Source organism: Prionailurus viverrinus, chromosome A3 (genome assembly GCF_022837055.1).
Source record: "Prionailurus viverrinus isolate Anna chromosome A3, UM_Priviv_1.0, whole genome shotgun sequence".
In the NCBI taxonomy this organism is placed as follows: Eukaryota; Metazoa; Chordata; class Mammalia; order Carnivora; family Felidae; genus Prionailurus; species Prionailurus viverrinus.
The window spans coordinates 18,263,851-18,289,625 of NC_062563.1; the positions used below are offsets into that span (position 1 = coordinate 18,263,851).

Consider the following 25,775-nt stretch of genomic DNA (forward strand, 5'->3'; position numbering starts at 1 on the left):
TATAAAGAGTAGAGAAAGAAATCTAAATTGTCACTAAAGAAAATAAGCAAAACACAAAGAGCAGAGAAAATCTTCAGAAAAAAACACAAAACAAGTAATAAAATGGCAATAAATACATATCAGTAATTACTTTGAATGTAAATGGACTAAATGCTCCAATCAAAAGACACAGGTAACAGAGTGGATAAAAAGTGCCTATAAGAGATTCATTTTAGAGCTAAAGACACCAGCAGATTCAAAGTGAGGGGATGGAGAAACATCTATCATGCAAGTGGATGTCAAAAGAAAGCCAGAGTAGCAATACTTACTTTGGACAATATGGACATTAACACAAAGACTATAACAAGAGACAAATAAGAAACACTATATAATAATAAAAGAGGCGATTTAACAAGAAGATATAGCAATTATAAATATACATGCTCAATGTGGGAGCACCCAGATACATAAAACAGTTAATAACAAATATAGAGGAAATAATTGATAATAATAAAATAATAGTAGGGGACTTTAACATCTCCCACTTACATCAGTGGACAGATCTAAACAAACATCAAGAAGGAAACAATAGCTTTGAATGACATACTAGAACAGATGGATTTAACAGATATATTCAGAACATTCCATTCTAAAACAGCAGAATACACATTCTTTTCAAATACATGTAGAACATTTCCAGAATAGATCACATATTAGCCCACAAAACCATACTCAAAAAATTCAAGAAGGTAAAAGTCCTGCCATGCATCTTTTCTGACCACAATGCTATGAAACTACAGGTCAACCACAAGTAAAAATCTGGAAATACCACAAATACATAGAGGTCAAATAACATACTACTAAAACAATGAATGAATCAACCAACAAATCAAAGAAGAAATCAAAAAGTACACTGAAACAAAACGAAAACATAATGGCCCAAAACCTTTGGGATACTTCAAAAGCAGTTCTAAGAGGGAAGTTTATAGCAAGCTAGACTTATCTCAAGAAGCAAGAAAAATCTCAAAAAGTTAAATTCACACTTAAAGCAACTAGAAAAAGAGCAAATGAAACCTAAAAGATCAGAAGGAAGGAAATAATAAAGATTACAGCAGAAATAAATGATACAGAAACTAAAAAAAAAAAAACCAAAAAAAAAAAATCAATAGAACAGATCAATGAAGCCAGGATCTAGTTCTTTGAAAAAATCAATAAAATCAATAAACCTCTAGCCAGACTTATCAAGGGAAATAAAGGACCCAAATAAATAAAATCACAAATGAGAGTAGAAATAACAAACATACATACGACAGACGTACACTCAGAATATTATGAAAAACTATATGCCAACAAATTGGACAACCTAGAAGAAATGAATAAATTCCTAGAAACCCAAAACTGAAAGAAGAAATAGAAAATTTGAACAGACCAGCAAAGAAATTGAATCAGTAATCAAAACATTACCAACAAACACAAGTCCAGAACCAGATGGCATTATAGGCAAATTCTACCAAATGTTTAAAGGAGAGTACTTATTCTTCTTAAACTTTTCAGAAAAATAGGAAAGAAAGAAAGGAAAGGAAAACTTCCAAATTCATACCAAACCAGATACCAAACTGATACCAAAACCAGATAAAGACTCCACTAAAAAAGAGAACTACAGGCCAATATCCCTAATTAACATAGATGCCAAAATCCTCAACAAAATACTACTAGCAAACTGCATCTGATAATACATTAAAAAGTCATTTACCACGATCAAGCAAGATTTAATCCCGGGTTGCAAACATGGTATAATATTCACAAATCAATTGATGTGATCAATAAGAGAAAGGATGAGAACCATATGACCATTTTTTTAATATGAAATTTATTGTCAAATTGATTTCCATACAACACCCAGTGCTCATCCCAACAGGTGCCCTCCTCACTGCCCATCACTGACTTTCCTCTCCCTCTCACCCCCCATCAACCCTCAGTTTATTTGAGCATTTCAATAGACACAGAAAAAGCATTTGATAAGTATAACGTCCATTCATAATTAAAACCCTCAACAAAGTAGGTTTAGAGAGAACATACCTTAACATCATAAAGGCCTTATTTGAAAAACCCATAGCTAACATCATCCTCAGTGGGAAAAACCTGAGAGCTTTTCCCCTAAGGCCAGGAACAACACAAGGAGGTCCACTCTCACCATTTTTATTCAGTGTAGGACTGTAAGTCCTGGCGACAGCAATCAGATAACAAAAGGAAATAAAAGGCATTCAGATCAGTAAGGAAGAAGGAAAACTTACACTATTTGCAGATGACATGATATGATATATAGAAAACCCAAAAGACCCCACCAAAAACTACTAGAACTGATTTAAAAATTCAGTAAAATCACAGGATACAAAATCAATGTACAGAAATCCCTTGCATTACTATACGCCAATAATGGAGCAGCAGAAAAAAATTAAGAAAACAATCCCATTTACAATTGCACCCAAAACAATAAGATACCTAGGAATGAATCTAACCAAAGAGCTGAATGAAAGAGCTGTACTCTGAAAACTATAAAGCAGTCATGAAAGAAACTGACACAAAGAAATGGAAAAACATTCCATGCTCATGGATTGGAAAAACAATTATTGTTAAAACATCTATATTATCCAAAGCAATGTACATATTTAATGCAATCCCTATCAAAATACCAACAGCAGTTTTCACAGAACTAGAGCAAACAATCCTAAAATTTGTATGGAGCCACAAAAGACCCCACCCAAATAGCCAAAGCAGTCTTGAAAAAGCAAAGCAAAGCTGGGGACATCACAACTCTGGACTTTAAGTTATAAACAAAGCTGTAATAATCAAAACAGTATGGAACTTATATAAAAATAGATACACAGACCAATGGAATAGAATAGACTATCCAGAAATAAACCCACAACTATATGGTCTATTGATCTTCAACAAAGCAGGAAAGAATATCCAATGGGAAAAAGTCTCTTTGGCAAATGGTGTTGGGAAAACTGGACAGCAACATGCAGAAGAATGAAACTGGACCACTTTCTTACACCATACACAGAAATAAATTCAAAATGGAGTAAATATCTAAATGTGAGGCAGGAAACCATAAAAATCTTAAGGGAGAACACAAACAACTTATTTGACATCAACTGTAACTTCTTTCTAGATGTATCTCCTGAGGCAAGAGAAACAAAAGCAAAAATTAACTATTGGGGCTACATCAAAATAAAAGGCTTCTGCACAGGGAAGGAAACAATCAACAAAACTAAAAGGCAACCAATGGGATTAGAGAAGATACATGCAAATTACATATCCAATAAAGAATTAGTATCTAAAACATGTAAAGAATTTAGAAAACCCAACCCCCCAAAAACAATAATCCAATTTAAAAATGGGCAGAAGACATGAACAGACATATCTCCAAAGAAGATATCCAGATGGCCAATAGATACATGAAAAGACACTCGTTATCACTTATCATCAGAGAAATACCAACCAAACTACCATGAGCTACACCTCACACCCGTCAGAATGGAAAAAATCAAGAACTCAAGATACAACAGATGTTGCTGAGAATGTGGAGAAAGGAGAACCCTCTTGCACTGTTGGAATACATACTGGTGCAGCCACTGTGGGAAACAGTATGGATTTTCCTCAGAAACTTAAAAATAGAACTATCTTATGATCCAGCAATCACACTACTGGGTATTTACCCCAAAACTATAAAAACACCCATTCAGAAGGATACATGCACCCCTATGTTTATAGCAGCATTATTTGCAATAGCCAATAATGTTTCCATCGATTGAAGAATGGATAAGCATGTGGTGTGTGTACACACACACACACATACACACACAATGGAATATTATTCAGCCATAAAAAGAATGAAATCTTGCCATTTGCAACAACATGGATGGAGCTACAGAGTATTATGCTAAGTGAAATAAGAGAAAAACAATTGCCATATGACTTCACTCACATGTGGAATTTAAGAAGAAAAACACACCAGCAAAAGGAAAAAACGAAGAAAGACAAATCAAGAAGCAGACTCTTATCTACAGAGAACAAACTGATGGTCACCAGAGGGCAGAAGGGTGAAGGGATGGTTGAAATAAGTGATGGGGATTAAGGAGTACATTCGTCATAATGAGCACTGGGTGATGGATAGAAGAGCAGAATCACTATACCGTATACCTGAAACTCACAGAACACTATGTTAACTAATGCTAATTAAAATAAAAAATTTTTAAATAATAAAATACTAATTGTTAGCTTAAGAAAAAAAAGAAACCATAAGCCTCCCTCCCCAAGAGTTCTGTAAATCACTGGTATTTACATGCTCATGTAATTTACGTGCTCATGCTCAGGTTCCTCAGTTCACATATGTGGCCTCTACTCCATTTCCATGTTTCCCAGGGAGCAAAGTTCAATTCTTCACTGGTTTCTACAAGAAATCCATGTGCATTGAGCACTGTACATGTTATCAATTTACTGAATACTTAGGAGTTTGGGGGGTTACATGAAACAGTGATCCACCTTCCACCCTTTCACTGGCTCTCCTATGCTCCCAAACTTTGTCATCTCCCAGGTCCCTCTTAATAACAACCCACAGCTCTCTCTCCTTTGACATGCAGAGCAGTGTCCCCATGCCCAGGATACTGCCCACCCCACTGCTACCCCAAGCTGGCTGAGCAGGAATTTTCACAAGGGCAGTCGTATGGCTATTATCCTAAGGCGAAATTTTCATAAAGGATACTAAGTAGAGGGGGGAAATAAAACCCTCAGTTCATACCTCTTGTTTTGAATAACCACCCCCCCACACACACACACTGCCTGCTAACTATAGCTCACATGTGTTGAATATTCACTAAATATCCCATGATAAGTAACACATTATGATTCCCAGCCACTCATAACCCAGAGAAGCTAAAAGAGTTGGCCAAGTTACTCAGCTGGAAGGCATCAGGGCTGGGATTTGAACCCAGAGCACTTCAAGTGGGAGCCCCACTACGTTTTGCTACACAGCGTACACAGACCTAAATGGCAGTACCCGTACTGAGGCACCATCCCACCACTTGGACACCAGGACAGCCTTGAGCTAAACAAAAGAGGACATTCTTGTTGGTGGAATCCTTTCCGAGCCCTAAAAGGTCACTGGGAACTGAACATTGGCTTCCTCTCTTCTTTCTCCTGCTTCCCATGGCTGGATTATGTGCGACATCCTGGGCTGTGGGGAGACCTGATGATGTTTGGCAGCTCAAACACCACATGTGCCCACACATCACCCAGCTGGATGTCACGGTGCTGCTGTGGTCTCACGAATTAAGGACCTTAAGTGACAGGATGGCTCCGATTTAGGATTAGAAGGACCCTGCAACCTTCCCCAGCCCTCTGGGCATTATGGGAAAGTGACCTGGAAAATCAAATGTAGAGAGGTGTCCCAAAATATAGGAGTCTTGTTTGAGGCACAGTAGAACCTATTAGCTTGAGAAATTGGTCTGGAAATCTTATTAAAAGAGACAAATCATTCCACCTTCTCTCTGGACTGAAAATATTGGGGGTAATAGACTTTCTCTGAAGCCTGGGACCCATGTACCTCATGTCAGGATCACAGCCAACCTCTGGCAAGACTCAATTCAATGCAAGTGATAAAGGTTATTATTTTTTTTAATGGGCAGTTCTGATTAATTCTGATTTCTTTGGCCAGCCACCGACTTATCTCTACTAGTCCCTCATTACTGTGAAGGTTGCAAGCCAGAAGAGCCAATGGCAAAGAGAAATGAAGTTCAAATTATGGATTTGTCATTATTGCACAGCTCAGCAGATAACTGTCCTGCCCCCTCCACCACCCCCCCCCCACACACACACACACACACTGAATATGCTCAGTTAACCTGCAGTGGGGATGGGAAAGCAAGGCACCATTGCATTGTGAAACCTAGCCTTGCTAGTCTTGGCTATTTAAAGGAAATGATAAAAAGAGTACTTCAAACGTATAGGTTAGCTATTATTATGGTGGTTGTGTTTGCTGGATACTGATAGGTTCCGGAATAATGCAAATCACTGGAATTTAGCAGATGCTTATTCCATGCCTGGCACTGTGCTGAGGGCTTTCTTTACATATGTCATCTCCTTTATCCTTAGAATAACAATGAAGGTCAAGAGTTGGCAAACTTTCTCTATAAAGGACAAAAAAGGAAATATTTGAGGTTTTGAAGTCTATTTTAGGTTATGCAGGGTATTCTCAACTACTCAAATCTGCCATTGTGGCTTGGCAACAACCATAGACAATATGTAAATTAGTAATTATGTATGTGTTTCAATAAAACTGTATTTACATATTCAGCCAACTGGCCAGGTTTAGCCTGTAGGCCATCATTTGAACATGTTATTCCCAATCTGGAGGTTGGGTTCTTTTCTCTCTCCTACATCCTCCTTCCTCCCTGCTCTTCCATTCTGGTTCTAGTTCTGGAGGAAGAATAGAATAAAAGATGTTTTTGCACATGACTGCCCAGGGAGAGTTGGCTGTTCTCTGTCAATAAAAGGGAGAAGGATTGTTTTTATGAAAATCCTGCATCCGTGGTGGCTGTAGGGGGCCATCGGAGTCCCATGGGTCACCTGTCAATCTAGCTCCTTGTCTACAAGCTCGATGTAGGCTGTGGCAGACCCCACTGGTGAAAGACTTGATCCCAACCTGCTCTCAGAAGACATGGTGGGTCTTTATGAGCCTCGGGTACATTTTCCAATACCTTGCCAATGGTCTAACACATGACCTCTTTGTCCACACTGGGGTGGTCCCCAACAAGCCTGCAGCTGCAATCTTAGCTTCCATCGGAGCCCCAACCATGGGCCTGTAGACCTGGACAGGGTCCATCTCCATGCCCCTTAGAAACTGGGGATTTGAGGAAGCTTTGTGCCTCTCTGAGCCACAATACCCGCCACCTACCTGAATATTCTTTTCCCAACTAAAGTCACGTATCAGCTCCACAGATACCAGGGAATAAATTATCTGTCTCTCCTTGATGGCACTATAAACATAGGGAACAATTTAGGATCTCAGACTAGGGTTTCTCAATCTCTGCTCTATTGATATGTGGGGCCAGATCGCACTCAGGAACAATCATGCACACTGTAGGATGGTTAGCAGCATCCTGGCCTCTATGCACTAAATGCCCATAGCAACCCCCAGGTGTGACCATCAAAAGTGTCTCCAGACACTGCCAAATGTCCCTTAGCTGACAAAACAACTTCTGGCTGAAAGCCACTGTCTGGTTAAAGGGCAACCATTGCATTGCCTTTTGCTCTTAGCTGTAGGTTCTAACTCAATTCCAGAAAAATAGGAAAGATCACAGGCAGGATCACCATTTCCCACCTAATACTCTAATACTTCTAGCCAGTGTTTCCTGCAGGCAATAAGAAAGGCTTGGTGGTAAATGAGATCAGCACCCCCCCCACCCCTCCTTGACCTCTCCCTCTGATCTCTCCTTTGCCCCAGCTCTGTATGCAGTACTGGCCTGAGAAGACCTCTGGATGCTATGGGCCCATCCAGGTAGAGTTCGTGTCTGCAGACATCGATGAGGACATCATCCACAGAATATTCCGCATCTGTAACATGGCTCGGGTAAATGGATGTCCACTATCACTTCCTGTGCTGCTCCCCCACCCCAAAACAGATGAGGGCTAGTGGGAGAAGATGATACACACCAGCCAGGAGTCTGTGCTGTACTCTCCTGATAATCCCAACTTTGGGGAAGCGGTACCTCTGCCGATTCCGGCTCCAGACCCAACCATGGCTCCAGCACTCAGACATGCATGGGGAGACACCCAGCCTGCCATCTGCCTGTTTCCGACACACTTGCTGCCGTGTAGTCAAAACTTCTCAGGAATTAGTGCTTCCCCGCTGTGTCGCACTATGTTGGCATGAGTTGATGCAGCCTTTGATTGGATCCAGTAGGCTTTGGGCTAGACCTGAAGAACACCAAGATGAAAAATAATTAGTTGCTTCCATGGGGAAATTCACTGGCTAGGTAGAGAAGTATTAGGTGGGAAGGGCAGATCAGTAGTCTATGAAATGGGTAATGAAGACTTTGGTCTTTACTGGGGCCCTGGGGTGAACAGAACTGTGTCTCTTCCTCAGTTCACTGTCCAGTGGGAACATGAGATATGTTCTGGCACGTGAACCTCAGGGAGAGAGACAAATTCTGGCCAGTGGAGTGAGTCAGGGAAGGCTTTTCCTATAGAAAGGGACATTTGAATTGGGTTTTGGAAACTGAGTAGTTTTGCAGGTAGAGGGACATGCAGGGAAGTCATGGTAGGAGAATTAGTGTGCACAAAGGTGTAAGGATGAGAATGGGGAGAGACAGACTGTGGCATACAGCCCATTTAGTCTGTCTTCCACTGCAATGATGCAGCCCCCAGGGTAGCTGAAGGGTCTGTATCCCCAGAAGCACAGCCCTAACAGCTTCTCCGCTTTCAGCCTCAGGATGGGTACCGCATAGTCCAGCACCTCCAGTACATTGGCTGGCCTGCCTACCGCGACACACCCCCCTCCAAGCGCTCTCTGCTCAAAGTGGTCCGCCGGCTGGAGAAGTGGCAGGAGCAGTATGACGGGAGGGAGGGCCGTACCGTGGTCCACTGCCTGTGAGTACCGTGGTGGGGCCTCTGGGGCAGCAGGGTGGTGGTGACAGGGCGTCTGTCCTTGAGGATGCCACTGCCCACAAACACCAGCCATAGGCACACCTGGCCATACCACCTCTCAACATCTCTCAAAGGCCAAGGGGCAGGTGTTCAAGGAAATATAACCTTTCATGGACTGGGGTTGCCAGTTTGTTGTCCTGAATTAAGATTATATGACATGTCATTGATACAGAACCTGGTAAACTTTCATAGACATAGGGAGTGGGCAGGCCACTCCATATCATTCTTTTTTAATTTTTTTAATGTTTATTTATTATTGAGAGACAGAGACAGAGAGAGACAGCATGAGCATGGGAGGGACAGAGAGAGGAGGAGACACAGAATCTGAAGCAGGCTCCAGGCTCTGAGCTGTCAGCACAGAGCCCAATGTAGGGCTCCAACTCACAGACCACGAGATCATGACCTGAGTTGAAGTCGGACACTTAACCGACTGAGCCACCCAGGTGCCCATCCATATCACTCTTAATGGGGAGAGGAGCCCCAACCCCCAACAAGAGGCATGATGTGTCCTCTTAGTCACTAGAAAGCTACAACAGAGTGGGTTCCACTGACTAGATCCTCCAATTATTTCCTAAAGGAGGAAAAGAAAGGGCATGTGTTGATTGAGTTTGATGCCAGATATTTTAAATGAATTTTAAAATTAAAATACCATCTACAAGGTAGATATTACCATGCTATAGTGAAAAAACTGAGGCACAGAAGGGGTGAGAGATTGGGTAGTTAAGTGAGGAGCTTTGATCTGAATCCACCGACATGCAAGTCAATATGCTGTTAACCCACACTGCCTCTGAGTAAACCAAAGGACTCATCAGCCGTGTCCTCCTTCAGGGGCATCTCTTGCTATGGGCGTACTGGGAACACAGGGACACGGGGAGCCTGAAGGGAAGGCAATGCCCCTGAGGGGTTGATCGATGGGTGTGAAGGGCCCTGGAAACACTGTTTCCCATGGCACAGTGGGCTCACAGCTGTAGTGATATGTCCATTACTGGGGTACACTGTAACCTTTACCACCTATCTCAGAATGGGCAAAGCTGGGGCACAGAGTTTCCAAAATAGACCTTGATGTCATAATGCCAGGTGGAGCTCAGGACCCTTAGGGGACTGTGGCTGACAGGCTGTCATCAAGAAAGTTAGTTAACTGAGTGAGCTTCAGTTACCTCATCTGCCCAGTGCATATGTTAAAATAGGTCATCTTAAGACCCTATCGTGCTTTGTCGTTAAATATTTAGAGAACAAACACGAGTTATCTTCCAACATACAGATTCATGACATCATGGTAGCAAATATGCAAATGTTATAAAGACAGTTACTTCAGAGCCTGTGTTGGAGTCTACCCTAAGAATACAGAGTGACCTCCGAGAAGGATTCCGCAAAGATCTCGGACCCAGAGCACCTCTGTAGCTGTAACAGCCATATGTGGAACATATGACTGGCAACCATTCCCTTTGCTGCTCAGAACGTGGAGGGTTGGGGGAAAGTGACTGAGAGGACTCAACTCTCTTAAAATGTGTCAGAGGAGATGGGAGTGAGCTTTTCCCTTTTTAGAGTAAATATGTCTGGAGCCCATTGAAAACACCTTACTGACCTCAGAATCGAGTTCAGTCTTTTCAAAACCAGCTATTGTTCATTGTTCCCCTCTTTCAAATAGGTGGTGTATGCACATGTCAGGAAAACCAGACACACACAAACACACACACACACACACACACACACACACACACACACACACGACTTAAGACCACCACCTATAACAATCCTTTTTTTCTCAAAGGATGCAAATCACAAACTGGGGTTCAGGAAGATGCTGTGAGGTGTGTCATGATGGGTGACATCAGCCAAACCAAGCTAGTTCTATCCACATCCCAGAAACTGGCAGCTGGTTCCCTGCCAATTCACCCCTGCCCCTTCCACATCCCTCTCACAGACTCAGGTGGCCTCACCTTTAGCACAGAGTCATTACCATCACATCAGGGTCTCACTCCATCAGACCCTTGGATTCCTGTGCCCACTTACCTCTTTCTCTTGGACTCTGTTGTTCTTGCTTCAGAAAGTACTGAACACTCCCTCTAGGGGAATCCCTTCCTACTCTTTACCATGTGATTTTTTTCAGCCTGCTTTTTTGCAGGAGTACCTTTTTATCCATATCGCCCCTAGCCAAGGTGAGCAGCAGTTTGAACTGAAGGAAAGCATAGGCATGTTCTCCTATCAACAGGGACCTTGGCATCCTTGGAGGCCAGAGATACCAAAGAGACATCGAAATGCAATGGCCAGTGAATGGAGGGCAACTGTCTGTACTTGAAACATCTGCTCATTGGGTGTCCTATACATAAAACATCCGGGAAATCAAGTGCCTTAGTTTCCATCCAGATGTTCTTTAGACACAGGCCATTACATGAAATCATTAGTTGCTCTTGGCAACGTGCCCGGGATTTCCGAATCAGGTAGTTTCCTAAAGGGACTTTCTGTAAATAGTTGGAGGGGCATTTTCATGAACATGAATTATGGAGCACCAGAAAGGAGGGACAGAGAGATGACCCTGCCGGGAGCCCTCTAGCTCGACTCTCCAGATCGACAGGGTCTTGCTTCAACCAGGATGTCCAGAGACCTATCATCTCAAAATAGAGCATTTCAGACCCACCCAGCCCCACCCCTAAACCTAGACTGGCTGACCTGAGGCTAACAGTGATGTCTCTGGAGTTTCTATCCTTAGTAGAGGGGAAGAACTAGGATTAAAACCACCTGGAACCTTCCCCTGTGTTCACTGGATGTGTAGGTGGACCCAGATCCTCCTTTTGAACAAGGATACAGGTACCACATGTACAGAGACACACTGTCACACTGTTTGGGTCAGTGTACCATGTATGACTTTCACATGCTCATAGAACCAAAGAAACATCAGCTAACTGAATTCTCAAAGAGCATCTAGTCCAGCTCCTCCATTATATGAACAGGGAACAGCTCGTTCAAGGTCAAAGCAGGCTCATGGCACCAGTGGGACTGACACCGCTAAGGCTTTCACCATAGCCTGACCTTGCATTTGCTGGGGCAGCCACTCCCCCACTACTGCTGATGTGGCTTTAGGATGAGCAGGTGCTGGGAGGGTGCCTAGGAATATAGCTCACCTCTTCACTCTGTGTGTAGAAATGGGGGCGGCCGCAGCGGAACCTTCTGTGCCATCTGCAGCGTGTGTGAGATGATCCAGCAGCAAAACATCATTGATGTGTTCCACATTGTGAAAACACTACGTAACAACAAGTCCAACATGGTGGAGACCCTGGTGAGTGTCCCAAGAACCTTTTTCCACAGTCTGGGGGCTGGCCCTAATTCCCCTGACCTGGAGAAAATAGCATCAGATAGAAAAACACCCAACAGCAGGGCGCTTAGTGAGCCCTTACAGTCTAAACCCTTTGCACAGTTATCTGCTCTGCTCGCATCCCTTCCAACCACACAAACTTCCTTCTCCTGCAGGGCAGTCCAAATATTAATCCTGACACACTAATCCTCATATCACTAATTCAGGCTTAGGGGAAGGGATTCTGGATTAGTGGAGTGTGAATTATATTTTCAATTCAGTCCAGTCCTATTCTAATTGACCTATGTGAATTGCACAGTGTAAGCACAGGGCTCGGACACTGTGGAGAAAGTGATGGAAAGTACGTGAGCAGGCAGAGCCCAGATCATAAGGCCTGGTGCAGTGATGGAAACAGACCATACACAGGGAACTTTGATAGAAAAGCATGGTCCTAGTTAGATTCTCATCCATAGACCAGCAGTGTCAGCGTCATCTAGGTGCTTGTAAGAAACACAGAATCTAAAGCCACTCCAGATTTACCCAGAGTTTGCATTTTAGAAAGATTCTTGGGTGCTTCATATGCATCTTTCAGTCTGAGAAGCACTAGTGTCCGAAACAGGGAAAAGGAAGAGAATGATCCCATTGGGCATCTGGGAAAGCATGGGTGTGGACAGGCCCGGGGCACAACTTGGGGGGAATGTCCAGATACAGATAATTACATGGATAATTTTGAGTCAACTGTTAGTATGGATGTAGATAAAGTTTCTTCCAAAATCTGTGTCTCTAACCTAAATGCATTTCTCCTTTCCTTTTTTTTCCTTCTCTTGCCTCCTCTGCTTCCTCTTTGCCTCTCCCCCTCTCAGGAACAGTATAAATTTGTATACGAGGTGGCACTGGAATATTTAAGCTCCTTTTAGCCCAATGGGATGGGGAATCTGCCGGAGCCCAGAGGCTGCTGCAGCCAAGCCCCCTTTTCTGTGAATGGCAGTGACTGGGCTCAGGGGCTAAGAGGCGGCCCCCTGCCCAACTCCAAGGAGAAGACTGGTGGTCCATGTTCCGTGGTGGGCCTGCACCTTCTGAGGGTCTCCTGTAGCTGTGGGGGATGCTGCTCTGAAAGGCCCAGACTTCCCTTCCACACCCAACCAGCCACAGCCATGGGCCCATGCACACGTGCACCCATGGCGAGGCCCTGGATTTTTTGGTTCCCAGACCTCTTGCTTTTGTTCAAGTTTGTGAATCTCATGGCAAGCCGACTGTGCGAGCGTTGGGGAGTGACAGCCTCAGCAGCACCTCCCTGCCTCACTTTTCCTTGAGAGTAGAGGAGATATCTGTTCTACTCCTCCATGCAGTCATGGAAATGATGGGGTTCTTGGAGGGGGGGGGGGCCTGCTCTGCTGCCTGCTGTAGGCTCCTTCAGGGATCTCTGGCATTGGACACCTGCCGGTCTGGATCAGTGTGACCTCGGAATGCTCCTGAGACCACAGCAGAGGTCCCCATTCTCAAACATAACCTGCATGGGGTTTGGCCCGATACCATTTTGAACCCCTCCCCCAGCCTAGGCCTTGACCTGTTGTTCACTGGCCAGTCCGCTGTGTCCACGCCCTTTGATAAAGGTTCTCTTTGCTTTTTTTGTAATCAGTGGGAGGGAGAGTGTGGAATGTTGCTGCTCTTCCTTTTCTTTGTGAAAAGGAACCATCTCTTGGAGGGCAGGGCTGACCTTGTGTCTCTTGGGTGGTGGCTTCCTTTAGGAGAGAGAAAAGAGTTGGTTATTTTCTGAAGTGTATAGGGAAAAAACTTTATTTGGGCATGTAAAATCTTAGTCTCTTACGTCAAAATAAAAGGGGGAGAGAAGTTTGGGTATGTAACTATAAGACAAATCTCTTGGGCCTGTAATCTTTCCTGGCAATGTCCTTAAAAGATCCCACCCTAGGACAGTGATGCCATTGAGCAAGGGCGACAGGCTAGTCTGAAGATGGTCCCTTCAGATGGGGCAGATGATACTAGCTTTGTGCATAATCTTGGATCCCCAAATTTGAATTCCTTCCTAGAGAAACCCCTAGCTGACATCTTGAAAAAGGTCATCATGGGCCCAGTTATGCTCTAGTTTAAAATAGGCCAAGGAGATCACACCAGGGATCTAGGATCTTATTGAAAGTAGAGTATGGGTGACCCAGTGACAGGGAAGCAATATTTGCTAAGCATCTACTGTATGTCGGGCTTGGCACATTCCTTATGACATCTCACGCAGTCCTAGAACCCCCATGAGAGAACTACTAGCCTGTCATCTCTACTTTACAATTGAGGAAACTGAGGCATCTTCCTCAATGATGAAATCCTGGGTTCCAGAAAGGCAGATATTGGTGATAAGACCCGTTTGTACTGTTTCCTTCATCTTTCTCAGCAAAGCACTTATTTTATGGAGGGAAAATAAGGCCAGAAACTTCTGAGCAGAGAACTCCACAATGGAGTTCTTTCTTTCTGATGCAAGTTCTTCTGGGAAGCCCAGTAGTTCAGATATATTTTAGTAAGTCATTCCCAGCTCCCCAGGAAAACTAGTCCCATCTGATTTCTTGGCCAATGAAAACAGTTGCCTGTTTCCTCAGGCTGTGAGGTCTGTAAGCCAGGGACATGCTCTACTTTGGCCTCTACTAGGTGTTGAGGCACAGTATTTGGCAGCCTCAGGGCAGCCTGGGATCTAGGAAGCTCCACGTGGAGGCTGGTCTGGCCCCAGACAGGAGATAAGGAGCACAGAATTCAATAAGGCACAGTTTTTCTCCCCAAGAGCTCCCTGTATACTGGGGAGCTTGAACCCCAGTACGGGAGTGGTGCAGCATATGAACATCATATGAAACTGGGAGCAAGAGACCCTCTGCCTGCCTACGACTTCCTAGAGGAAGTAGTGCCCATTCAAGCTGGGTCTCAACAGGTAGAAAAAAGAGGAAAAGGAAATCAGTCCAAGGGATCAGGATGTATAGTGGCAAAGAGGTGTGAAAACTCCTTGGGATGGGAGGCAGGCAGGTGAGAGGTCAGCCCAGCTGGAGCAAAGCATGACAGGAGGGGCGGCAGGAGATGAGCCAGGGTCAGGGAGAAGAGTGTTCCACCAAAAGCACAGACTTACCCCTACAGGCAACAGAGAGCGAGGAGAGCATCTGAGTGATGTGCTCAGCTCAGTGATAGAGAAGACTCTCTCTGGGGCCAGTGAGGCTGCCTCCTTTCCTTTCATCAGACACTGTGAAAACATTCCCTTAAGCGTGTGCTTTTTACTATCACATCTATTTGTCTGTCTGCTCATTATTTTGTTGCTGGAACAAAATATGCAGTGGATCATGAGACTCCACTCTTGTGAGAAACTCAGGGTCTCTGCTCTACCGTGGAGCAGGGTGACCACTGCAGGCCCATGAGGATGGGACATGAAAGGAGCCCACAGAAACTGTTCCCATTGGTGTGGGCTCTGGAGCTGTCTGGAAGTCCAGGGACACCAGACGTGATCACAGAAGGGCTGTCACTTTGCAGGTTCAAAAGGAAGCATCTCAAAGGGAAGGAAGGCAAAGAAGCCCCCCAGTGAACTCACTCTTCTCCTTTGATGGGTCCTTTCCCCAGTGTACTTGAGCAGGTCCCCAGGCCCCAGCTCCCACTGGTCGTGCTGGCTTCCCCTGGCTCCAGTCCACTGCTCCTGCCAGCCCTCACACAGCCTTCAAGGAGCCTGTAGCAGAGAAAATCAAATGCTCTTTGCTCAGACCCTGGCTCATCCATGCAGAATGGGGGAGGGGGGCTATCCAACACAAATCCTAGGATTTATTTTGCTCTGGAAGGGGTGACAGAGCTGGCAGATAAAAATGACACTGGCTTCTATCATTTCAAATGGTAGGAATTTAAATTTTGACTTTAGGGATAAGGGAAGTTGTAAAAATTCAGGCCATGGTGGGGTAATTGACCCAACAAGGCCCAGCGATGGTTCCCCCAGTTCAGCGCCCCCATTTCCTCAAAATGCAGCTACTCTCCAAAGAAGGCATGGCAGTGAACAGGTCTTAGGCCAGTTTACAGAGGAAGAAATTAAGGCTCATGATGGGAATATTTTCCCTAAGATTGCACATGGCATGCATGTAGCAGGGCATGATGGATGGGATGGGGGCACTGATGCCCTGGAATTTGGACTTGATCCATTGCCTGGGAAATAAGAGAAAACACCACCTCCCCCAAGGTATCTTCCCACCCCATTCCACTTAGAGGATGGGCTACCTTTTACAATTCAGAGGAAAACCGTATCAGTAGTATCAATCTCTGGGTTTCCACATCAAAGACTAGCCTCTCGTCTCTGGGGAGCCAAGGGAAGTACCCCCAAGTAGTACAGAGCCTCAGGGCCACCTCCTAGGTATGGACCCTGTTTGGAGATGTGCAGAAGAAGCCAGGAACTCTCCCCAAGCTGCATGCATTTGTGGCCTAGATGGCTTTAGGCAGTATCTTAGCTGTGCCTCAACATTGTGTCCTTTCGCCCTTTCTGGGCCTCTAGATGACCACAGAAGGCCTCCCTTTGTGGGAACAGAGGGATCAGATTGCTTTTAGTACTGGCCTCCTCTTTGGGTGTGGCCTGAGCAGTGGCCTGCCAACTGTGAGCCTTCACATGGAACCAGAAGACCATGTGCTGGGGACTCTTAACAAGTGAGCTCACAGAATTCTCCCAACATCCCTAAGATGTGTTTGCAACTGTCACCATCTTACAGATGAGGAAACTGAGGCTCAGAGAGGAGAAATCACTTGTCCACAGTTCCCCAGTTAGTGAACAGAGGGGATCCAGGAATTAAACTGATTCTTCTGACTTCAAAGACAATATTTTTCCTCCATTGTGTCTCAGGTTTTCCTACGGGTCTACCCATAATAGCAAAGCCTGGGGTGGAACAGATAACCCAATGGATCTTGTAAAGCCCAAATCAGACAAGCTTAAAATTCCTCCACAGTTTCTTGTTTTACTTTAACAATTCATGTGATACCTGCCTTCTACTCTAATTTGCCTGATTTAATAGGACTATATTTTTTACATGATGTGCCCTGGTCCTTCATGTGGCTTTGGTCCCCTCAACTCCCTATGACAGACCCTAGGGAATCATATCCCAGTCTGAGAGGCACCATGTCTGGCCATGCTGCTTCCTTCCTCCTGAGGCCAATTCCAGACTCAGGCTCAAGACCAGCTCAGCTTCCCCAGGCAGATCCTTTGGTGTGGGGGTACCGTGACCTCACTGTTCATGGGTTGATCTCAACTCGTTTCTTCCAGTTAGATGCTGGAAAGAACCCACTGGTATATCCTAGAATGATGAGGATGTGTCCATCTGGCATAGTGAAGGGTGAGCCCACAACACTGTAAAGGGAAAGGATAAGATGCACACAGGCTTTCTCAGCAGATTCCTGAAGGCTGGGACTTGGAGAAGGTGTGATGTACTCTGTCCAGGTGGAGTCACATCGTTGCTAATGTGGGCAAATCTAAGGACATGCTTCACATGAGGGGCTGGGGGTCTGGAAGGCTTCTTACTTTACTTCAATCACACATACTTGGCTCCTGCCACATGCCAGGGCCCTGGAAGGGGTGCTGCCAGGAACAACAGGTTATTATGGGACAGTTCATCCCGTGGTGAGGCATTGGGGTGGCAGTGGAAAGAGCTTAGTCTTTGGTTCAAATCACATCCTGACCATTTCTTAGCTGTAGAATGTTAGGCCAACCAATTAATGGGAAAAGATGTGAAAAGAGGAGCCTCGGCCAAGGTAGAAGGCACAGATTTGGAGAGCTTTGGGCAGGAAAACAGGAAGGCAAGGCCAAGAAGTTGGGACCCAACGGAAACACTCAAGTATGCACGTGAACTACAGGGAAAAGTGGTCATTTCTGTGGCCCAGCAGGACAGGGGACAGGGAAGCCTGGCCAGGACCACTGGGAGCAAGGGTGTCACTTTAGAATAAGTTTCACTGTCTCAGAAAAAAGGCTGTAATTCTCCTTGTGACCAACCAAATCATGTCTATCCATCATCTGCTTGCTGTTGCTAAACCAGCTCCTAATCTGTGTCCTCACCAGGGTCCACATTTCCTCAGCTCTGGCATGAATCCTGCTGTGTGCTACAGGTGTCAGTCTACTTAGGCTGCTCAGACAGCAGAAGGGTGGCCCAGGGAAGGATAGCCATGCAGGCACCATGTCATCTCAGCAGGAGTAACTGTCCAACCCCGACCCAGAGACACTGAAGGAGATAATTCCCCTCCACCTCACTACCTTAGAAAAGAATGAAGAAAGCCACCCTCCTTTTGCCTTCATCTGGTCACTGCTGGGCTAGACAGGCCATCAGCACCCAGCTAAGTCAGGAGGAATGCTGTGGGAAACGTGAACAAGCCCAGGACTAAGAGGAGCAGGGTGCTAGCAGATTGTTCTGGGCCAGATCTCTGGGGTAATTAGCACCCACAATGGTAGACCCTAGGCTTGGCATCCTAGCTATCTAAGTAAGAGCTTGGGGGTGGTCCATAGGGGCTCATACAAGGAATGTGAGAGGACTCCAGATGAAAGAGGCTATAGGTAAGACCCCTTTGGGGCTGGATCACCATGTAATCTCCTTCTGTATCCAAGAGCTTCTCTGGGTGTTGGGATTTGGACCCTGATTCTTGGTTGGCATGTTCAGAGAATGAGCGTCTGAGGGCAGTAGAACATTAGACAGGAAGGTATCGGTGTGAAAGCCTGGAGCTCAGGGTAATTAATGTAATTCATGGTTCCTTGGTGAGTCGAATTCTTAGATTTGGGGGAGGAAAGGGAATGTGAAGTAACCTGCCAGCAGTGCAAAACTGGGTAAGCACACTTCAGTGCATTTGAGCTTGTGAATACAAATCTGTAGGCCTCCTGTGAGATGGTCTCACAAACTCACTATGCCCCCACCTCTCCCATGGAAGATTAACGATTGAAGATGTTCCTTGGGTCAAAGCACCAGGGCAGTCCAGAGGCTCTGAGAACCAAGTAGTGCCATCCCAGTTCAAATCAGACTTCCAAAGGGTCAGGCAGAATGCTAGTGCCCATATGCTCCATAGGTCTGTAGATCATTGGACAAATTCAAGCATGGTTCTCTAGTCCCAGGTCACTCCTGTGAGTGGAACTAGGACCACTAGGTAAAGCTTGATGACTATAAGGAAGAATTTGCTATATGCCAGAGAGGATAAGCTGCCCATATGAGCAGTGGTCCTGCAGAGCCAGATATCTCTTTAAAGGGAAGAAAGAGAATTGCTGAGATGACCTTTAACTTTCTTCCACCCTAGATGAGTGATATTTAATGCAGGTGGGACCATATTTGAACTCCTTCATTCCTGCAGAGCACAAAACCAAGGCTGGGTTTGGTTTGTGCAGGTTGAAGTTCCCTGCTCTCCTGTCCAAGTCTTCCCACCATGCAGGCGAAGATGCTGCTCTGGCCCCATAGCCAGCACTAATCCAGGCTGGTTATCACCAGAATGTCCAGAGCGAATAGCTGCTTTGCCACAGACCCAATGCCCACCAAGATCTGTGATGAGACCAACCATACTTCAGATCCACTGGCCAACAAAGCCTTCAGTGGTAGCCAGAACTAGTAAAGGTCCAAGCAGGACCCAGAGCAGGGTTTTGCTTACCACACACATGGTCTCCAGAGGTTACTTCTACCCCACTCCCCACTCAAGGCCTGTTGGAGCAGACTGCATAAAGTAAAAGCACAGTGACTCTGTTGGCACATAATTGTAATCATCCCCAAAGCATCCATTTCATTGCCAGGTGGATCCTGGGCTAGCCCAAGTTAATCCAGGCTAACCCGTGTTGGCAATCATACTCAGAAGCACTTTTTCACCCTAAATCAACTAGCCAATAAAAGGCAGAGTTGGGGCTTCTACCATTGCCTTGGCTACTGGACACCATCACAGCCCTCTAAGGGTCATCATGGGGTTCCCACATGACTTGAGGGAGACTGACATTTTCACATCCACTGGGCATATGATATTGCATGAGACCAAAGTCTCCACACTGTTTGCAGCCTCCTCCATGAATCCCAATGGCCTGCACTTGTACAGTTTGGGTGTTTGATAGATAAAGCACGTATGAGAAGAGAAAACAAAATAAATCAACTTTTTTAAAAAGCCAGCACTGTGCTGTCAATGTTCTTTTTTTTTTCCTTTTCCTTTCCGATTCTAGCTTAAAAAACCAGAAGGTAAATAATGTCAGGTCAATGAATATCAGATATATTTTTTGACTGTACATTACAGTGAAGTGTAATCTTTTTACACCCTGCAAGTCCATCTTATTTATTCTTGTAAATGTTCCCTGACAATGTTTGTAATATGGCTGTGTTGAAATCTATACAATAAAGCTGTGATCCTGAGATTCATGTTTTCCTAAGATATTCGCACTGGTTTCTTCCTGGGGTTGGGTGGGAGTGAGGGGAAGACAAGTGGAAGAAGGAAGATGAGAAAAATCTATGACCTTCTAGGTTTCTTTATGTTTGTTTAATCCTCACATCTATAATGCAGGAAGGGTGTATTATCCCCTCTTTGCAGATGAGAAAGTTGAGGTTCATAAACATTAAGGGATTTTCCATGATTCTACATTGAGCTACTGAAAGGGTAGAGTCTAAAACAGTCCCCCCCCCCCGCCCCGTCCAAGTGTGGTCCATAGAGACCTGGCACCACAATTACTCAGGAAATTTGTTAACGGACAAATTTTTAAGCCCCTACAGAATCACAGTTTCAAGATCTGCATACTAACAAACTTCCTGGATATAGAAGTTAGCTACTGCCGCATAATATACCACCCCAAAACTCAGTGACTTAAACAGTAGTCCTCTCTGGTGTTCAGCTGGGGTCTGACTGATCTAGGCTGGGTCAGCTGGCCCACTCATGGGTTCTACTCCAGGCCAGGCTTGCCTGGGATGCCTTGGCTAGGGCATCTTTGCTCCCTGTAGCTGTTATCCTCCCCCCTGGGGACAGCAGGCTAGCCTAGTCATGGTCTTCTTACGGTGATAGGAGCACGACAAAAAATGTCCAGTCACATCAGCTGCTTTGAAACAGGTCTGCAACATCCCATTGGGTAAGACTGGTTCCACGGCATCAAGATGCATAGAAGTCTACTTCTTGACACAGAACCTCCTTTTCAATGTTCTAATAAATGCTGACGTTAGGCACTACACCAGTGATGCCAGATGCAGACTTTAACCCTCTCATCTCAGACCCATAGATCATCTACATCAGCTCAACTGAGAAACTTCTAAACATGCACAGTCTAATTCAGTTGGTCCAGGATGTGTGCCCAGAATCTTCATGCTTAACAAGGTGCCCGAGGTGATTGTAATACATGCTGGAATTGTGCAAGCACTGTTCTAAATGCTGTTGCTATTACAGAGGGCCAAATCCGACAGGGAGACAAATCAGTTCCCAAACTAGTGTATGAGGCTGCCAGTCTCTGAGTTGGATGCACAAGCTCTCTCCAGGTAAGCAGAAGAAACAGCTGGAACTAATTATTTGGAGTTTACTGGTTCCCAAGTTTTCTGTACATATCCAGATAGAAGCATGAGCCATAGGGTCAGAACCCAGGGTACACTTGTTCTCATTCAGCTTTAGGAACCCTGGCAGGGTTCTTCAACCTAAGAGACCTATATTTACGACCCACCAGAACCCACCTGCACTCCCAAAAGCCACAGAGCCTGGAGAACCTATACCTCCCAGCTTGGGTCCTGAGTGGGGAACCTGGTGGCCAGCCAGCTAGTAATCCTTGTCCCTCTGTCCTTAGTCATGTTAATCTCACTTACTCTGCCTGCTATATTTATTCATTTGCCACAAATGTAATAGTTGACATTGGGAAAAATAAAATTAGAAAGAAGGAAAAAATCTCACATATCTCCTAATAACCAAAATACTTTAGGGCATATTGTTTTTCCCCAAAATGGAAATAACTTTTTAAGAGTTATTATAAAAGTAGCATATACTCATTTGAAAGAAGACACAACAGATGAACATAGGGGAAGGGAAGGAAAAATAAGATCAAAACACAGAGGGAGGCAAACCACAAGAGACTCTTAAATACAGACAACAAACTGGGGGGTTGCTGGAGAGGAGGTGAGGGGGGGATGGGCTGGATGGGTGATGGGTGTTGGGGAGGGCACTTTTTGGGATGAGCACTGGGTTTCATATGTAAGAGGTCACTGGGTTCTACTGAAGCCATGACAACACTGTATGTTAACTAACTTGAATTTAAATTTAGAAAAAAGAAAGAACTCAATATAAAATTGCTTGAGACATAAGGTAAAAGTCACCACTTCTCAAAGGCACTTGTTAATATTTTTATGCCATTCCAGACCTTTCTATGCGTATATAAACATATATACATATACATACATGCTGATAGGCTCCTTACCACTTAACATCATGCTGTGGTAATATTTCTATGCACATATGCTTAGATAGCTATCATCTTTCTTGACACGCTCCCAGTACTTCTGCAACCTGAGGGTAACCTGTTTGAGTATGTCAAGACTCAGGTGCTCTCACAGTGATATCTTTGAACCATACCCCTGTGTGCTCCAAACCTGGAGACTGGCCAGAGAGGCACAATTCTCCTTACATACCTACTAGCTGCCCAGGTGGGTCCTAGCCTAGCCCTCCTTTCTGGCTGGACCTGAAGTGAGGGTCCACATCAAACCTTAAAGCACCTTGGTGAGACTCTGATGGGTAGCTCTGGTTCAGCCTAAGATCTTCCTCCAGTCCAGGAGTTTAAGCTTTCCATGTGAACTCCAGCGGATCTAAAAGCCCTCAGACCCTTAAGGACATAGCACAAGGTTACCAACATGCCATGCAAGACGCGAGAAGAGGGATTTGATTTCCTCTGGCAGGGTCTAGGATAGTAAGGAGAAAGGAACCAAGAGAAGTGCAGAAGCAGCTGATGGGATAAGGAGAAGAAACCATTCTTGGTTAATTTTAGAAAAATCTTGACTCCACAAGGACTTCGCCTAAGTAGCTTTCTCTTGAAAACTAGCAAAGGGACTGAACCTGAAATCTCCATTAGCATGCAGTAGAGATACAGCACCGACACAGAGACGACCCCCACAGACTGAGAACTAGAGGCTGGAGCATGGGAATAAACCCATGGAGATTGGAAGAAAACTAAGGAGGATTTCAGTTTCCACAATCCATGGATTACGCATTGAAATAAAGCTGAACTAATTGTTCAAGGAATCCAAAGTGCATGGAAAGATAGAGAAACATACAGAGAAATACAGATGTACAGAGAACACAGACTGAATATACAAATGAATGACTGTATCAGTATATCCATAGTGATTATCTCTCTTCACAGAGAATATGAGTGACTTTTGTTCTTTATATGTTCTATGTTTTCTAAATTTGAGGTTACTCTCATGCCTTGAAAAACCACTTATAGGGGCGCCTGGGTGGCTCAGTCAGTTAAGCGGCCGACTTCTGCTGGGGTTATGATTTCGCAGTCTGTGAGTTCGAGCCCCGCGTCGGGCTCTGTGCTGAGAGCTCAGAGCCTGGAGCCTGCTTCGGATTCTGTGTCTCCCTCTCTCTGACCCTCCCCCGTTCATGCTCTGTCTCTGTCTCAAAAATAAATAAACGTTAAAAAATTTAAAAAAAAAAAAAAGAAAAACCACTTATATAAAAAGGTAGGGGGAGCAGCACATAGAAAAATGAAAGCAGGATAGACACGATGGTGCCAGGAATGGGATCAGACCCAAAAGACTTACCAACACCTGGGTCAAGAGGTTCAAAACCTTGGCACTGCCAAACCACCCAGGAAGGAGAACACAGTCAATTGGCTCGATGTCCAAAGGGGAAAATAAGCCAGTTGCTCAGCATAAATAGAAGTGTTCCAGCTACAAAAGCCAGAAGTAATCTTTTTCCATGATTCCCCTTAAGAAAAAGAATGGTTTCAACAACATCCTTAGCAGAAGGCAACATTTCCCTCCCTGAAGGCTGGTGGCCTCTTGCCATGGAACGATTCAGTGAAAGCTCCTTACTGGGGGACCAAATTGAAGGTGCCCGGCTACACAGTTCTCTGCAAGTCAACCTGAGCCAGGTATAGGTATTACCATCTCCTGAAGGATGAGGACCCAAACAACTGTATGTGCCCAAACAGAAAGTGGATTCACCCCTCTCTGGGGTGGGGTGGGACAGGACCAAGAAGCCATTCTCATCCTAGGTTCTGACCATGGCTGACTCCATCTGATCCTGCTTTCCTCTAAAATGCCTAGATATTCATAAAAGCTGGACACTGGGCTACCAAGCTGCTAAGTGAACCTGGGAGGAATTTCCCCCTGATTACAAGATACAAGGGGCTGAAATAAGAATCATAATCAGTGGTTGGTGCTGATTCATGGTTTGCCCCCTAAATGATGTGAAGGAACCTCAAAGAAAATGAAGTGGTTCATCCCTCCAGATGGTCTGCTTTCACTCATAAAATTGGCCATTGGTCCATTTCTATCCCCCCAGAGATGAAATGACATTAATAAAAACCTCTATGAGAGGGGGAATTATGGGGAGAAACTTGCAGAAATGCAAGTGCACTTTCATGCCCCCCCCACCTTCTGTTCAGAGCAGCCCAGAGGGAAGCAGGGAGAGGAAGGAGCATGCTGTCATGTGAATATACATGAGACAGGGTAAAGCACTTCAAATATCCTCAGCCTCACCTCTGATCTCCTCTGTGGCGGTGGTGACCAAGCAGCCTTCTGCAGATTCCATGGAGGGGCAGCCAATGCGCCTCCCCCGAGACCTTTTGCTTCCCACCCCTCAGCTTGATGCTGTTCTCTAGGCTGCCCAAAGGAACCCGCTTAGCAATCCCATGTGTGCCACCCAGAAAAGTGGGGGAGTTAGCCACCCTGCCCCCTATCACCATGGGGCAAACTTTGACCAACAGGAGACTGGAGCCTGTAAACAAATGCTTTCTCCTTTCTTGCCTCTGAAAGCAGTTCTGAGCTACATTTTATGTAACTTTTCAAATAGTTCCATCAAGCAAACAGATCCTTGTAGGAGCAGCCAACTCCATAACACAACCTTGTATTGCCTCTCTCTCCCCCCTTCTCTTATTTACACCTCCTCCCCTCATTGCTTCTTGGAGTCATATCTCCCAATAAAACATTGTCCCAGGCTTGGCTTTGAGGGAGGTACTAGCAGGGAAATTGGGCTAAGCTAGGCACAGCATCCCATCCTCCAACTGCTAATCTGAAATGGGATTCTGCCAATGCGCATAGAAGGCTTCCAGCTGTCCAGTAAAGCTTTTGATCCAGGGACAAAAATGGACTTGGTGTAAAGTGATTCATATGGGAGAATCTATAGTCACATCCTAGGCTCATCCTATGTGTCATGTTAATTTGCTACTCAGATTTGGGAACAGGAGTCCTGCATTCCCATGTCTTTGCTGAAAATAGTAAGCCTGCCCAATAGACAGCAAGGAGGACTGTAAGCGGCTCCATGGGAGCCCTACTGTGAGCACTAGCACATTGGGGCGGTTGGCCGGTGGAGCAGGAGAACCTCTGCCTACAGAACCAGGAGCCTGAAGCAACACTTACTCCCAGGCTGCCCTTGGCAGGACATGGCTCCTGACAAATTGTGTAGGCAGCCAGCTCCTAATGGGGGAAAATTGTGCCAGGAAAAGGTGGGGAGGAGGGGTGTCCAGCCGACACTAAGCATAGATACAAGCCTCTTCAGGGCTAATGAAGCTCCTGTACTGAGAGCCCCAGCTCTGGCTAAGCCCCTTGCCCTCACAGTCTGTCAGATTTCTGAATTGGCAGAGAAAAATAATCAAATCTCA

General features: G+C 45.2%; 1 protein-coding gene across 1 annotated transcript in view; it reads left to right on the plus strand.

Moving 5' to 3' along the window:
* The window catches only part of PTPRT (protein tyrosine phosphatase receptor type T), a 795,219-nt gene extending 782,268 nt beyond the window's left edge, over positions 1-12,951 (plus strand). Inside the window, exons 31-34 of the mRNA XM_047852741.1 lie at positions 7,487-7,612; positions 8,468-8,631; positions 11,830-11,965; positions 12,844-12,951. Coding sequence (XP_047708697.1) covers positions 7,487-7,612; positions 8,468-8,631; positions 11,830-11,965; positions 12,844-12,897 — 480 coding nt within the window. The 3' untranslated portion in view covers positions 12,898-12,951. The remainder of the gene's footprint in view (positions 1-7,486; positions 7,613-8,467; positions 8,632-11,829; positions 11,966-12,843) is intronic.
* The last annotated feature ends 12,824 nt before the right edge of the window (positions 12,952-25,775 follow it).